General features: G+C 38.0%; 2 protein-coding genes across 10 annotated transcripts in view; both read left to right on the top strand.

Annotated features, from left to right (window-relative positions):
- The window catches only part of NUP62CL (nucleoporin 62 C-terminal like), a 32,556-nt gene extending 29,275 nt beyond the window's left edge, over positions 1-3,281 (top strand). For 2 of the 3 annotated variants that reach the window (XM_033408819.2, XM_049704364.1), the window contains exon 8: positions 2,351-3,281. In XM_033408819.2, the coding sequence (XP_033264710.2) occupies positions 2,351-2,442 (92 nt within the window). In that variant the 3' untranslated portion in view covers positions 2,443-3,281. The remainder of the gene's footprint in view (positions 1-2,350) is intronic. The other variant, XR_007474692.1, reaches the window with a different exon arrangement.
- Positions 3,282-8,296: 5,015 nt separating this feature from the next.
- The window catches only part of RBM41 (RNA binding motif protein 41), a 71,300-nt gene continuing 67,153 nt past the window's right edge, over positions 8,297-12,443 (top strand). For 5 of the 7 annotated variants that reach the window (XM_049704360.1, XM_033408801.2, XM_049704362.1 and 2 more), the window contains exons 1-3: positions 8,360-8,661; positions 11,463-11,579; positions 12,141-12,333. In XM_049704360.1, the coding sequence (XP_049560317.1) occupies positions 8,444-8,661; positions 11,463-11,579; positions 12,141-12,333 (528 nt within the window). In that variant the 5' untranslated portion in view covers positions 8,360-8,443. The other 2 variants (XM_004281506.4, XM_049704361.1) reach the window with 2 other exon arrangements.

The raw sequence follows: 12,443 nt of genomic DNA, 5'->3' as shown, positions 1-12,443 counted from the left end.
CTAGTTCCTTTTATATGTTATTGGATTTGGTTTGCTAGAATTTTCTTGAGGATTTTTAAGTGTTTGAGAGTTTTTTTAATTGTTATTTTATATTGGAGTATACTTTATTTACAATGTTGTGTTAGTTTCAGGTGTACAGCAAAGTGATTTAGTTATACATATGCATATATCTATTCTTTTTCAGATTCTTTCCCATATAGGTTATTACAGAGGTTTGAGTTGATTTTTGTTCATAGTTAGTGGTAGGGGGTCAACTTCAGTTACATGTAGATATGCAGTTGTCCCTGTATTATTGGCTGAAAAAGACTATGCTTCCTCCCATTGTATTGTCTTGGCACCTTTGTTAAAAATGAATTGACCATAAATATAAAGTTTTATTTGTGGACTTCATTTCTGTTCCATTGATCTCTATGGCTATCCTATGCTATTACCATGCTGTCTCGATTACTGTAGCTTTGTAGTATGTTTTAAAATTGGGTGGTGTAATTCCTGCAATTTATTATTCTTTTTCAGATTGCTTTGGCTATTCTGGGTCCTTTGTCTTTCCATGTAAATTTTAAAGCTTGTCTATATCTACAAAAGTAGCCTTCTGGAATTTTCATAGGCATTGCATTGAATTTGTAGATCAATTTGTGGAGAATTGACATCTTAACAGTATTGAGTCTTTCAATCCATGAACATGGAATATCTCTTCATTTTTTTAGATCTTCTTAAGTTTCTCTTAGCAATGATTTATAGTGTCCAGTGTACAAGTCTTATAGTTCATTTGCTAAGTTTATTCCTGAGTGTTTTAATTCTTTTTTATGCTACTGTGAATGGAGTTGTTTTATTAATTTCACTTTCATATTGTTCAGTACAATTACTTTTTTAATAATGTCAAATGTATATGGCATAGTTCCCATCAAATTTTGACTATTACTAGCATTTTACTTCTAGTATGATGTATAATTTAATAGGCCTGCAGGGACAATCACTGACGCATATCATGGGACCAGAACTCTGGGCAGTTAAGTGCTTAGGTGCAGTTTCTGCCCTTAAGGAATGAAACTCCTGAAAAATGTAAAGTATGTTAATACAGAGATAGTCTTGAGAATTCAATTTGAAACCATGACAAAATATTTATGGTAAGCCTCTCTTAATAATGCTGACTTGTGTTTTTCGACATTTCATTGATTTTTAAAAATGTTTATAAAAGTACTCTTTTGCATTTAATATGTATCAATCAGCAAATTAAGTAGTTTGTGCTTATGTTGACACTTTTGGCCTCAAGTTAATGGTTTGTTGTAGTGCTCATTTGTGTTTCTGTCACATTGAAAAATGTTATTCAGGGGTAAAAAATTGGTCCCTGCAGTTAGTTATTACAACAGAAAGGAGTTGTGTTTTCCCAGACTGTTCTCCTAGCCTTTCAGTAGACAACCATCATTTAAATCACTTGTTCTCAAAAGGTGTGATCTTACGGAATGCCTATATGTCATAAGATAGAATGAGGTATTATACTTCAAAAACTGCAAAACATTGGTTCTTTTCCAATTGGCTGAAGAAAATTAAAGTATATTGTTCCACATTTTTTAGTTTTTCTCTTGTGAAGTTTTCCGTAAATTTTTGGCACCAGTTATTGCTTATCAACCAGTGAGCATTAATGAATACTAAAACAAATGACCAAATTTATTTGTGCACATTAACAGAAAAACTCAGATTATCACACTTACTTCAACAGCTTATTTTTACTGCAGAAAGTTACTGTTCTATATGGTGAAACTAATGGTATTTTGTGTTGTTCTGCCCCTGAGCAAATTAAGGACCACCAAGTTAAATAAATCATTAGAAAGGAACTGAAATGTGAAAATATTCAGTGTACTACTTTGCTTATAGGCAGCAAAGACCTACCAAAATCCACACATTCAATTTCATGACTATCCTGTATGACACCTTTAGGCTGTAATGAGTAAAAAGCAGTTAACACTTCTCTTCAACAAAATACAAATGTCAGGTAGACGGTTACTTCCCTGAAAGCTAGGGAGAGCCAATCAAGAACAGTCTTGTGCAATAGTTTCCAACCAGACAGAGGCATGTTTTTCTCTTCCTCTGTATTTTCTAATACTTAAAGCTATTAAAATTGACATGTATGGGACTCCCCTGGCTATCCAGTGGTTAAGACTCCACACTTCCACTGCAGGGGGCACGGGTTCAATCCCTGGTCGGGGAACTAAGATCCTGCAAGGCGCATGGCATGGAAAAAAAAAAATTGACATGTAAAGTTTTGTCAATCATAGGTTGAAGGGAGAATGTAAGTTATGTTCCTGGGATATTTTGTCCTCTGAGTAATGATGTGTGCCTTTTCCCCTTATAGGCATGCTGCAAAGGAATGTAGAAGAGATAGAAGTTTTCGAGCATCGTCATTACAGGGAGCAGGAATGCAATGTCAGGATTGCTTTTGATTGAATGACCCTATCTTCAGCATGCTGTTTTTGGATTATACATTACCTACAAATTTTGATGGTGTTTGTTAGAGTAGTATTTACAGTTAATATTTAATCTTTGGTGGCAATAAAGGCTGCATGTATTTTTCCCCCACTTAAATATTGTGCTGTTGGCAATGATACTGTAGTTTGGCTTTTAGTATTAGCAACTCAAAACTATATCAGCTCTTCTGTCTAGACAGCAGCCTATTTGATGTTGACTCTGTGTGTGCAATTCATGGCTTACTCTGCTAGATTCCATATCTTACCGGCAGCACGCATTGTCCTTTTCACTCCAGCCAGATCATAAAGAAATGTTTGCCAAAAAATAGATGCCAACCAGTCTTGACTGGGTGCCTGTTAACATTCAACGTATAGTGTTAGCTACTGTAAAGTTTCTCTCGTCAAAAGAACTTACTGTCTACTTTGAGATATACTTAATGCCTGTCTGTATAAAAAAAACAGTATAGACAATACAAGGAAGTGTGTTATGAAGTACAGAAAGTATGCTATAGAAATTCAGAGAAGGGAGGAAGAGTTAGGATGGATTTGGGACTTGATTTAGGTTATTTAAAAAAGGGTATGGTTCAGGCAATTGGTTTATTTTTGATGTCCAGATAATCTGGTGTTTTACTTGGTTTTAGCATATGATTTATAGTTGTGGGTTTTGTGTATTTGTTTATCTGTTTTTCAAGAAAAAGCATTGTTCTTAGCTTGGAAACAGTCTGATTTCTTGTGTTTCATGTTTTACCTAAGTCATAAATAAAGGCAAAGCTCTGAAAAATAAAAGTATAACACTAAAATAAACTACTTAAAAGTTTTTGAGTGACTAAAGCTTAATTGCCTGTAATTCCTGAGCTGAATTTCTGTTGTAGTGACTGAACATGAACATCCTGAAGGGTACATATTATGGAAAGAATATATTTTTGAAATGAGTATTAGTGATTTACATCACCTTATGAGTAAACCAAATATCAGAACTTACATGGCCTCTTTCTTTCCTACCCACACTTCTCAAAGTAGCAGCTTCTAATCAGGTAAGTTTTCATTACCTCTCAAAATTACAGAGACCATTTAATTTTATGGATGATTTCTGTAGGTAAACAGCTTTTGAGTATTATCTTGAGTAATCTTTAATGTTTGAATACAATATTATTATCCTAGATAAAGACATTTCCCCTATTGTTTTTGGCAATTCAACTCTTGTAGTCTGTGAATACGTTAAGTTCCACATTCAGTAAAGAGAACATAGTATATAGAAGGAAATACTGGATTTATTCTTGTCCCTGCTTAATTAACTGCACAGATAATTTCATTTGGAGCATTATCTTTTGTCTATAACATGAAAGAGTTGGACCATATGAAGATTTTCCCAACTGGAAGAAACTAGTTTTCATTTCTCACAAGTTTTTTGATTCCTTTATGTCTTTTCACTACCAGTACTTGCTTACTGTAAACTTCCTCAGTAAAATAAAGAAAGAGGAGGCTACAGTACTCCTATTGACTTTGCATTGGGAGTGCTAATATTTTTTTTCCAGGACATAAAAGAGGCATGTGATACAGAGTAAAGTAAGTCAAAAAGAGAACAACAAATACCGTATGCTAACACATATATATGGAATCCAAAAAAAAAAATGGTTATGAAGAACCTAGGGGCAGGATGGGAATAAAGATGCAGACCTACTAGAGAATGGACTTGAAGATATGGGGAGGGGGAAGGGTAAACTGGGACAAAGTGAGAGAGCGGCATGGACATATATACACTACCAAACATAAAATAGATAGCTAGTGGGAAGCAGCCGCATAGCACAGGGAGATCAGCTCGGTGCTTTGTGACCACCTAGAGGGGTGGGATAGGGAGGGTGGGAGGGAGAGAGATGCAAGAGGGAAGAGATATGGGGACATATGTATATGTATAACTGATTCACTTTGTTATAAAGCAGAAACTAACACGCCATTGTAAAGCAATTATACTCCAATAAAGATGTTTTAAAAAAAGGCTAAAAAAAAAAAGAGGCATGTGAATGGCAAGTGACTTCCAGGTCAATGCAGTAATACTGTGGGTTTACTGGTAGATCTCAGTGTACTGTTTGGAGCCTTGGACTAAATCGTTTTTAAGGTTCCTTCTGACTCTAGTTCTAACATGTGTCTAAAAGACATGGCATTGTTGAACAGATATTAATTAAAAGATCAGAAATAACCTATTCTTGCAAGTAATTTTAAGGCTACATTTATGTTAGGTACTGGAATCTTGAGACCCCTCTCCCCCACAGCCATTGTTAAAGACCAACTAAGATATTAGCTGAAGGAGAATTCTTAAATTTGTCATGCTGACACTTTCCCAGTGCTTATCTACTTTTTTTGTCCTCTGAAAAAGACAGCATTTATGCTATCTCATTTGGAGGATTTGAAAGACATGCACAGTTGTTTACTCTTAATATTAGATGAGTGATGCTATCCCTCTTCAAGAGAAGATTTTTGGTTTTAGCATCTTCTTTCATATCTGGAAATTATAATTGCTTCATAATGTATTCATCAGAAGTGTGCTGTGAACAAAGCACCTAAAAAGGACGAAGCCTGAAAATATGTCTATGTTAAGGAGGAACTTCTGGCTTAATTAAACTAACCTTGTTAAATTGTCAGAAAGACACATGAGGCATATTTTTCAGTTTGTCATAAATTCTGGGGGCGAAATTGTGAAATTACCTCGTGCTAAGATCTCTGTGCCCATGAATAACATCTAGAAATCTCAAAGCTTTTAATATACTGTCTGATATCCTTTTGAAGTGGGGAGAGGATGCTGTGGGGAAATGGAATAGCTGTTATTCCACAGGTAATAAATTTGGCAGAGCTAGAAATAGCCTGGTTTTCCTTCTAGCACAATTTTCTGAATATTTGTCCCTTGGTACCTACCACTCGGACTGGCTACAGTTATACACAGGTACATAGAGTACTTCCTTATGACCTTGCTTTGTAGTTGTAATTCCACTCCATGTATGTCTTTTTAGCCATTCATTCTCCACTCATCCCACCTAGTGGATTTGTAATGTAGTGTGTATCACTTCAGTACCAATAGAATGTATGTTTTATAGGAAGCTGTATACAAGTCTGGTGTGGTGGTCAGTATAGTAATCTGTTCCACCCGTTGCCGCCTTCCCAGGGGACAGACACACTAGCAACTTTGGTGTATTCTTCCATTTCCTTGTTGATCAATGTGTCAATTGGACAGTTTGGTTGAGCAGCAGAATTCAGCCCACCACCATATAGGATTTACTTAATGCAGGTTACGTTATGACCCACACTTTGTTTTTGCTTAGATTCCATCCCTGTTCTGTGCCAAAACCACAAAATGGTGCAAGTTAGAGCTGCATTCATTCACCTGGGTGCTTCAAGAGCACAGTCATTTGCATATGCTAGGTCTTGGGTAACTCTAGTACTTTCCATGACATTCTCATCTGTTAGAAATTCTCAGGATAGGAAGTATGATGTCTTCCAGTAGCTGCTGTTTGGTCTTATCCTCTAACTTGAGTGTGGCAATACAGACAGTTTGAATAAGTCTGAACCTACTGGATAAACTTGGAATATTTGCTCATAGATGACCACGCTGCAAGTGATTTTAAAACCATTCTTTTGGGCTTCCCTGGTGGCGCAGTGGTTGAGAGTCCGCCTGCCGATGTAGGGGACATGGGTTCGTGCCCTGGTCCGGGAGGATCCCACATGCCGCGGAGAGGCTGGGCCCGTGAGCCATGGCCGCTGAGCCTGCGCGTCCGGAGCCCATGCTTCCGCAACGGGAGAGGCCACAGCAGCGAGAGGCCCGCGTACCACACACACACACAAAAAAAACACATTCTTTTGTATAGTACTTTATAGTCACCCTATTCTGAAGAATTATTCTCATTTTACAGATGAGGAAACTGGCCTAGACCAGTTAAAGAATCTTAGTGAAACTTACATAGTCTTGTAACTTGCCAAACAAAAGTTCAAGTCCAGGTTGCCTACTATGTTATATTGTCAATAACTGTGGGAACTGAGAATCCAAGCAGTGTGACCCCCCCAAACCCATGATCCTTTTCTTCTTTGGCTCTTTGTTATATAAGAAGGGTTCTCTTTAATTAAAAAATATATTGACTAGGTAATATAATCATGTGGTTCAAAATTCAAGAAGATAAAGTGAAAAGTTTTATCCCTCACCATCCAGTTCCCTTAACCAGGAATCATTTACTTATCACTGTCTTATGTTTTCCCAGAGGTATTTTATTGCCTATACAAGCAAACACATACATATATTCCTTCTTTTTAAAAAACTAAAATGGAAGAATACTATACACATCGTGCTGTACCTTGCTTTTGCACTAAATATATTTTAGAGATTGTTCAGTAGCAGTCCATAGAGAACTTTGTCATCTTTGGTACTGCTGCATAGTTTTCCATTGAATGGATGTATAACATTCATGGATATTTAAGTTGTTTCCAATATTTTGTTATTATAAACAAGGTTGCATGACTAATTTTATATATATACAAAATTTTATAATATATATAGTTTATAAAATTGTATAGCCTATAATTAGATATGTACACATAAAATTAATTTCTTGAGGATACATAGTATTGAGGATAAGTTGAATTCTTACTTTAAATTGTGCATTTATGATTTAAATTGTATCCTCAAGTTGCCTTCCACAGAGGTACCAATTTATGTTTCTACCAGCAGTGTACTGAGAATGCCTGTTTCCCCTCAATCTCAACAAAACAAGTGTGTTCTCAAACTTGTGGATCTTTACTAATCTGGTGGGTGAAAAATGTTATTTTAATGTACTTTTAGAAAATAAACTTTATTTTTTAAGAGAAGTTTTAGATTCACAGAAAAGTTGCATAGTACAGAGTTCTGTATTCCTCCACTCAGTTTTATTTAGTGTTAACATCTTAAATAACTCTGGTATATTTGTCACAGCTAATGATAGATGTGATAATGATAATGATAGATAGATTATTAACTAAAGTGCATAATTTATTGATATTTCCATATTTTCTTACCTAGGGCCCTTTTCTGTCCCAGGATCCCACATTACATTTGGTCATCATGTCTCCTTTGATTCTTTTGTGACAGATGCTCAGACTTTCCATGTTTTTGATGACCTTGACAGTTTTGAGGAGTACACATCAGGTATTTTATAGTCAGTGTACTTTGAAATTTACATGTCACTTGTGAGATTAAACATCTTTCTTTTCATGTACTTAAGGACATTTGTATTTCCATTTCCGGGAACTAGGAGCCCATTCTCTTAACCACTGTGTTCTACCACTCTCTTGATTCATTGTAATTATCAATAAAAACATTCATGGGCCTGAATACACGTGGGTTTCTGATTCTCAGGATAGGAAGTACAATGTCTTAGCCTCTGTTAGAGACAGAGGAGAACCATTTGTGCTAGTGATGTGGTCAAACTTGAGTCTGATCACTCTGGTAACACTGCAGAGGATGAACCAGAGGCTCGACTGGAAACAGCAGGTAGGTGGGATGCAGGATAAGAAGTCCTTGAAAGCAGAAGCAGGGTTGATAGGGACACATTCGAGGGAAATTAGAGGGGCCAGGATTTGGTGATACTGGATGAGAGAGTCAAGAAGTCAAAGGCGACTCCTAGGCTTATGAGCTGGATATTTTGGATGTTACCTTTAACCTATACAAGAAATCCAAGAGAAATACTTGAACAATTCACAATATACCGGTTGCTCAGTACGTACTCTGGGTTCCTAGCTATGCGAGACTACAATTCCCAGAGCCCTGCGCTCCACCACAATCCCCTTAGAGTCGGCCGCGCAGAGTTCTGGGACTCGAAGTCCGCGGCCTATTTACCCAAGTTAGAGCTAGGGGCCTGTGGAAACATGAAGAGGTAAGGGCTTGTCTGAGAGCAGACGGCGAAGGGAGGTCTGTTCTATCTTTTAACTCTTCAAGTGGCTTTTGTTACTTTGGGTTTGGGGTTATGTCACGTTCTGGGGACGCGGTTTCGTGTGAGCGGGAAGACAAAGGAGGAGGGAAAAGGGGAGACGGGCTGGACAGGCCTGTAGGGCGAAGTTCAGGAAGGGCCGCCGCTGCTGCCGGTCCCCGTAGGCATGTCCTCCCGGCACAGGCACCTAGGCAACGGCGCCGGCCCCGGGACGGATGCTGTGACTCCTTCCTATTTCAGACGGACCTACCCAGGTAAAAGGGTCTTGGCCGCTTGATGAAACCGGCCTGCGCCGGAGAAACGCGGGCCAGCTCCTCCCTGTCCCGCCCTACCTCCACCCCATTCTCAGAAAGGGGCCCAGGGTGGGCGCGTTTATTCGCAGTGTTTGTGTGTTAAAGAGGACTTTCTCGGGCTCAGAGACCATGTAGTATTTTCAGGTCTTAAAGTAAGCAAGTGATACTTTGTTGTTACAAATTTAGAAGCAGGGTGCCAAACCGGTTCCACGTACTGTAAGAAAAGAAAGGCACCGCTGCGAGCGGTTCCCCCTACTGGTTCTGCAGGAAATGGCAGCTTTAACGTGGCTGGTCTTTGTTGAAAGCCTGAGCTTACAATTATTGACAGTACACAAAGCCTTTTTAAAGGATCCTCATTAAATTAGTTTTGTATTCATTCTGCAAGTAGAATAATCACTCTGGAATAGAGCGGTGCATTTAAATTCTTACTGGTATAATGCTCTCCTGCACTGTCAGTTTCTGCATCTTTTTCAAAAAAAGTTTCTGATTTTCCTTGTCTCAAAATGACTTTTAAAAAATGTTTATGATATCTTTCATACATGCAAAATAATGTATATATACAGGTTAAGGAATAATAATAGACTCGTACTCACTACAAGCTTTAGAAACAGAACATTACCAGTATCAGTAGCATGGATGCTGTATCATTTGATAACAGCAGTATCATCGATACAGTATTCATAGAACATTACCAGTATCAGAAGTACCTTGTGTGCCCTTCCCTGAGTGCTTCTCTTCCCTCCCTGAGGGGATCACTAGCCAGCATTTTGCGTTAATCATTCCCTTGCTTTTTTCTTTTTAAATAGTTTTATCACATACGAATTTATATCTAAACAAAGTGTTGCTAGTGTTATCCAATTTTCAGCTCTACACAGACACATATTACATGAATTTTTCTGTGACTTGCTTTTTTTCACTCCACATTTCTTTTTGAAATTCATGTGTACTGATGTATTTAGCTATGGTTTATTCATTTCAAAGCCACTTTAAACTTAGCAGGAACTTTCAGAATTCTAAACAATAAGTAACGATTAAGATACTGAAAATGAATTTTTGAAAACCCTGGGCCTATGGATACTTTAAAATTTCCCAAAGTTCGTATAAGTCTATCTAAAGTATGGGAATCTTGCTTATAATTATGGGAGATACATCTTTTACGTCTCATCATAACCCCAGTAGTAAAGGGCTGTTTTTTAAGAAAGGTATTTGATATTTATTTTCCTCATGGAATTAACTCACTTTGTTTTTGTCTTTTATAATCATTTGTTGCACACTTAAATGGTCCTGCTATTTCTTTACACTCAGAGTTTTTAATTATTTAGGGTTAGTTAGCTCATATTAGCATTACCTAGATTTCTACACAGTAGTGCTTAAGCTGTAAAATGTTATGACCCCCTTGATCTTTGTTTCTATACTCCCTTCTTTGGTAATCTTCTCCTCTCTCACAGCTCCAGATCCTGACAACACAGATGACTAAAGATTTCCATATGCAGCCTCAGACTCTTATCTATGCAACAGTTCTGCTATCACTTTCCTTTTAGCCAGTATCACATTGTCACCTCAGACTCAGTATGTCTTTGGAGCATTCCTGATACTTCATTTTGGTATTTCAATTGTAATAGGTAGTTGACTCAACACGGCTAACACAATAATGACTTCCCTTTCCCAAACCATTTAGTCCATCTGGAACTTCCTCTTTAGTTCATTGGTCCCATCTCTCAGTTACACAGCTTGAAATTCAGGGTTATCTTTCACTTCTCCCTTACCCCTACCTTCAAAAGGCCTTTCTCATCTAACCCTTCCTTTCAATTTCTATTACCACTCCAGTTTGTACTTTCATCACCTTATGCTTGATAAATTATAGCTTCCTAACTAGTTCTTCTGGTTTCTTTCTTACTATTCCATACTATTCCATAAGGCTTATTATAACCACATTCATTTCCCTAAACCATCGCTTGTACCATGTCACTTAACTACCTAATAAATTGCTTTCTACTACGTGTACATTAAGGTCCAGACCTCTTAGTTGGTGTATTTAAGGCCATTCACAGTCTGAGTCTAATTACCCTTCCGACATGATCTCCCAAGGCTCCCATACATGAATGCCAGCTAAATTAAACTTCTTATTATCCCCCAGCACATATTTCTGTCTCTTCATACTCGTTCTCCCTGTTCTTTCCTTCATCATACTCAATCCTTCAAATGCCAGTGTAAGAATTACCTTTCCCAAGTCTTCATTTACTACCTTGCCTCCCAATTATCTTTCTTCTGTGAACTACTGATTTGGCATATGCTTCATAAAGAAGATATAAAAGATATAAAATCTTTCTTCCTCTCTCTCTCCCTCTGTCCCTCTCTCTCTCCCTGTCCTTTTCCCTCTCCCTCTCTCTCCCTCCCTCCCTCCCTCTCTCTCTCTCTCTCTCTCTCTCTCTCTCTCTCTCTCTCTCCCCCTCTTCCCCTCTGCCCCACACATGCACTCAACACATACGTATCTGTTACCTTTCCCTAAATAAATTGCAAGTTTTTTGATGATAAAGACTCTGTCTTGAATATCTTTGACTCCATCAGTACCTAGCATAGTGCATTCATTGTGTGTAAACAGGTATTTAGTTAATGTTTGTGGAATGAATGATAAAGGACAACAAATAGAGAAGTGTCTTTGAACAAATGGGATCACTAATGGTAGATAATATAGATAAAGAATATATTTTGAGATTAACTGTCTCTTCTACTTTCCACATATATTCTTGTATCTATTCCAGGGTAAATAGCTGTGTGAAGAGTGATGAGCATGTCCTGGAGGAGCTGGAAACAGAAGGGGAGAGGCAGCTGAAAAGCCTCCTTCAGCATCAACTTGATACCAGTGTCTCCATTGAGGAGTAGGTATTGGTTTTGCAAACAGACTATCATAGACCCTCACCTCCAGGTGACAGACGCCTCTTAAAGTCTGGATGTAACACTCCTCTCCCAGCCCGCTTTCCTTGGCAAACTTCTACTTATTAGGCAGGGTTTTACTTCTGTGTCTCTTCCTCTAGGAAGCCTCCCATATCCCACTCCGTCTGGGCTAAGTACCTTTCCTGTATCTTCCTTTAACATACATAGCACTTATAATCCAGTATTATCATTGCCTGTTTACTTGCCTCTCTTCTACAGTTCTTCCACAAAAGCAGAAACTGTTTTTATCTTTTTTACTGTTTAATCCTCAGTACCTGGCACAGTCTCTGATGCGTAGTAGGTACCCAATAAATAAATATTTGATTCAGTCATTAGTCCTGGATTATTGGTGGAGTTCCATATCATTACAGTGGTGCTTCAGCCTAGAAATAGTATGTGAGAGAGAAATTGCCACTGAGTTTCATTGTGCCTCTTAATGGCGAGCCCCATTTCTGTGAATTGTGGTAACCTGAAGATGTTCTTACTCTCTTCCTGCTGTTTTGCAGATGTGTATCTAAGAAAGAGAGCTTTGCTCCTGGTACTATGTACAAGCCCTTTGGGAAGGAAGCAGCTGGGACTATGACTTTGTCCCAGTTCCAGACACTGCATGAGAAGGACCAGGAGACTGCTTCTCTCAGGGAACTAGGGCTTAGTGAGACAGAAATCTTGATTTGGAAGAGCCATGTTTCAGGTGAAAAGGTGAGTGGGGCAAATTTTTTCTGGAGAACAAAAAGTAAGATCTTTTCATTTTGGTACTGAGAACCTTTTCATTTTTAGTTCTCACAACACTGAGCTTTGTGTCTGAATCT

Source organism: Orcinus orca, chromosome X (assembly GCF_937001465.1).
Source record: "Orcinus orca chromosome X, mOrcOrc1.1, whole genome shotgun sequence".
Lineage (NCBI taxonomy): Eukaryota > Metazoa > Chordata > Mammalia > Artiodactyla > Delphinidae > Orcinus > Orcinus orca.
This window is presented reverse-complemented; position numbering and strand designations above follow the sequence as displayed.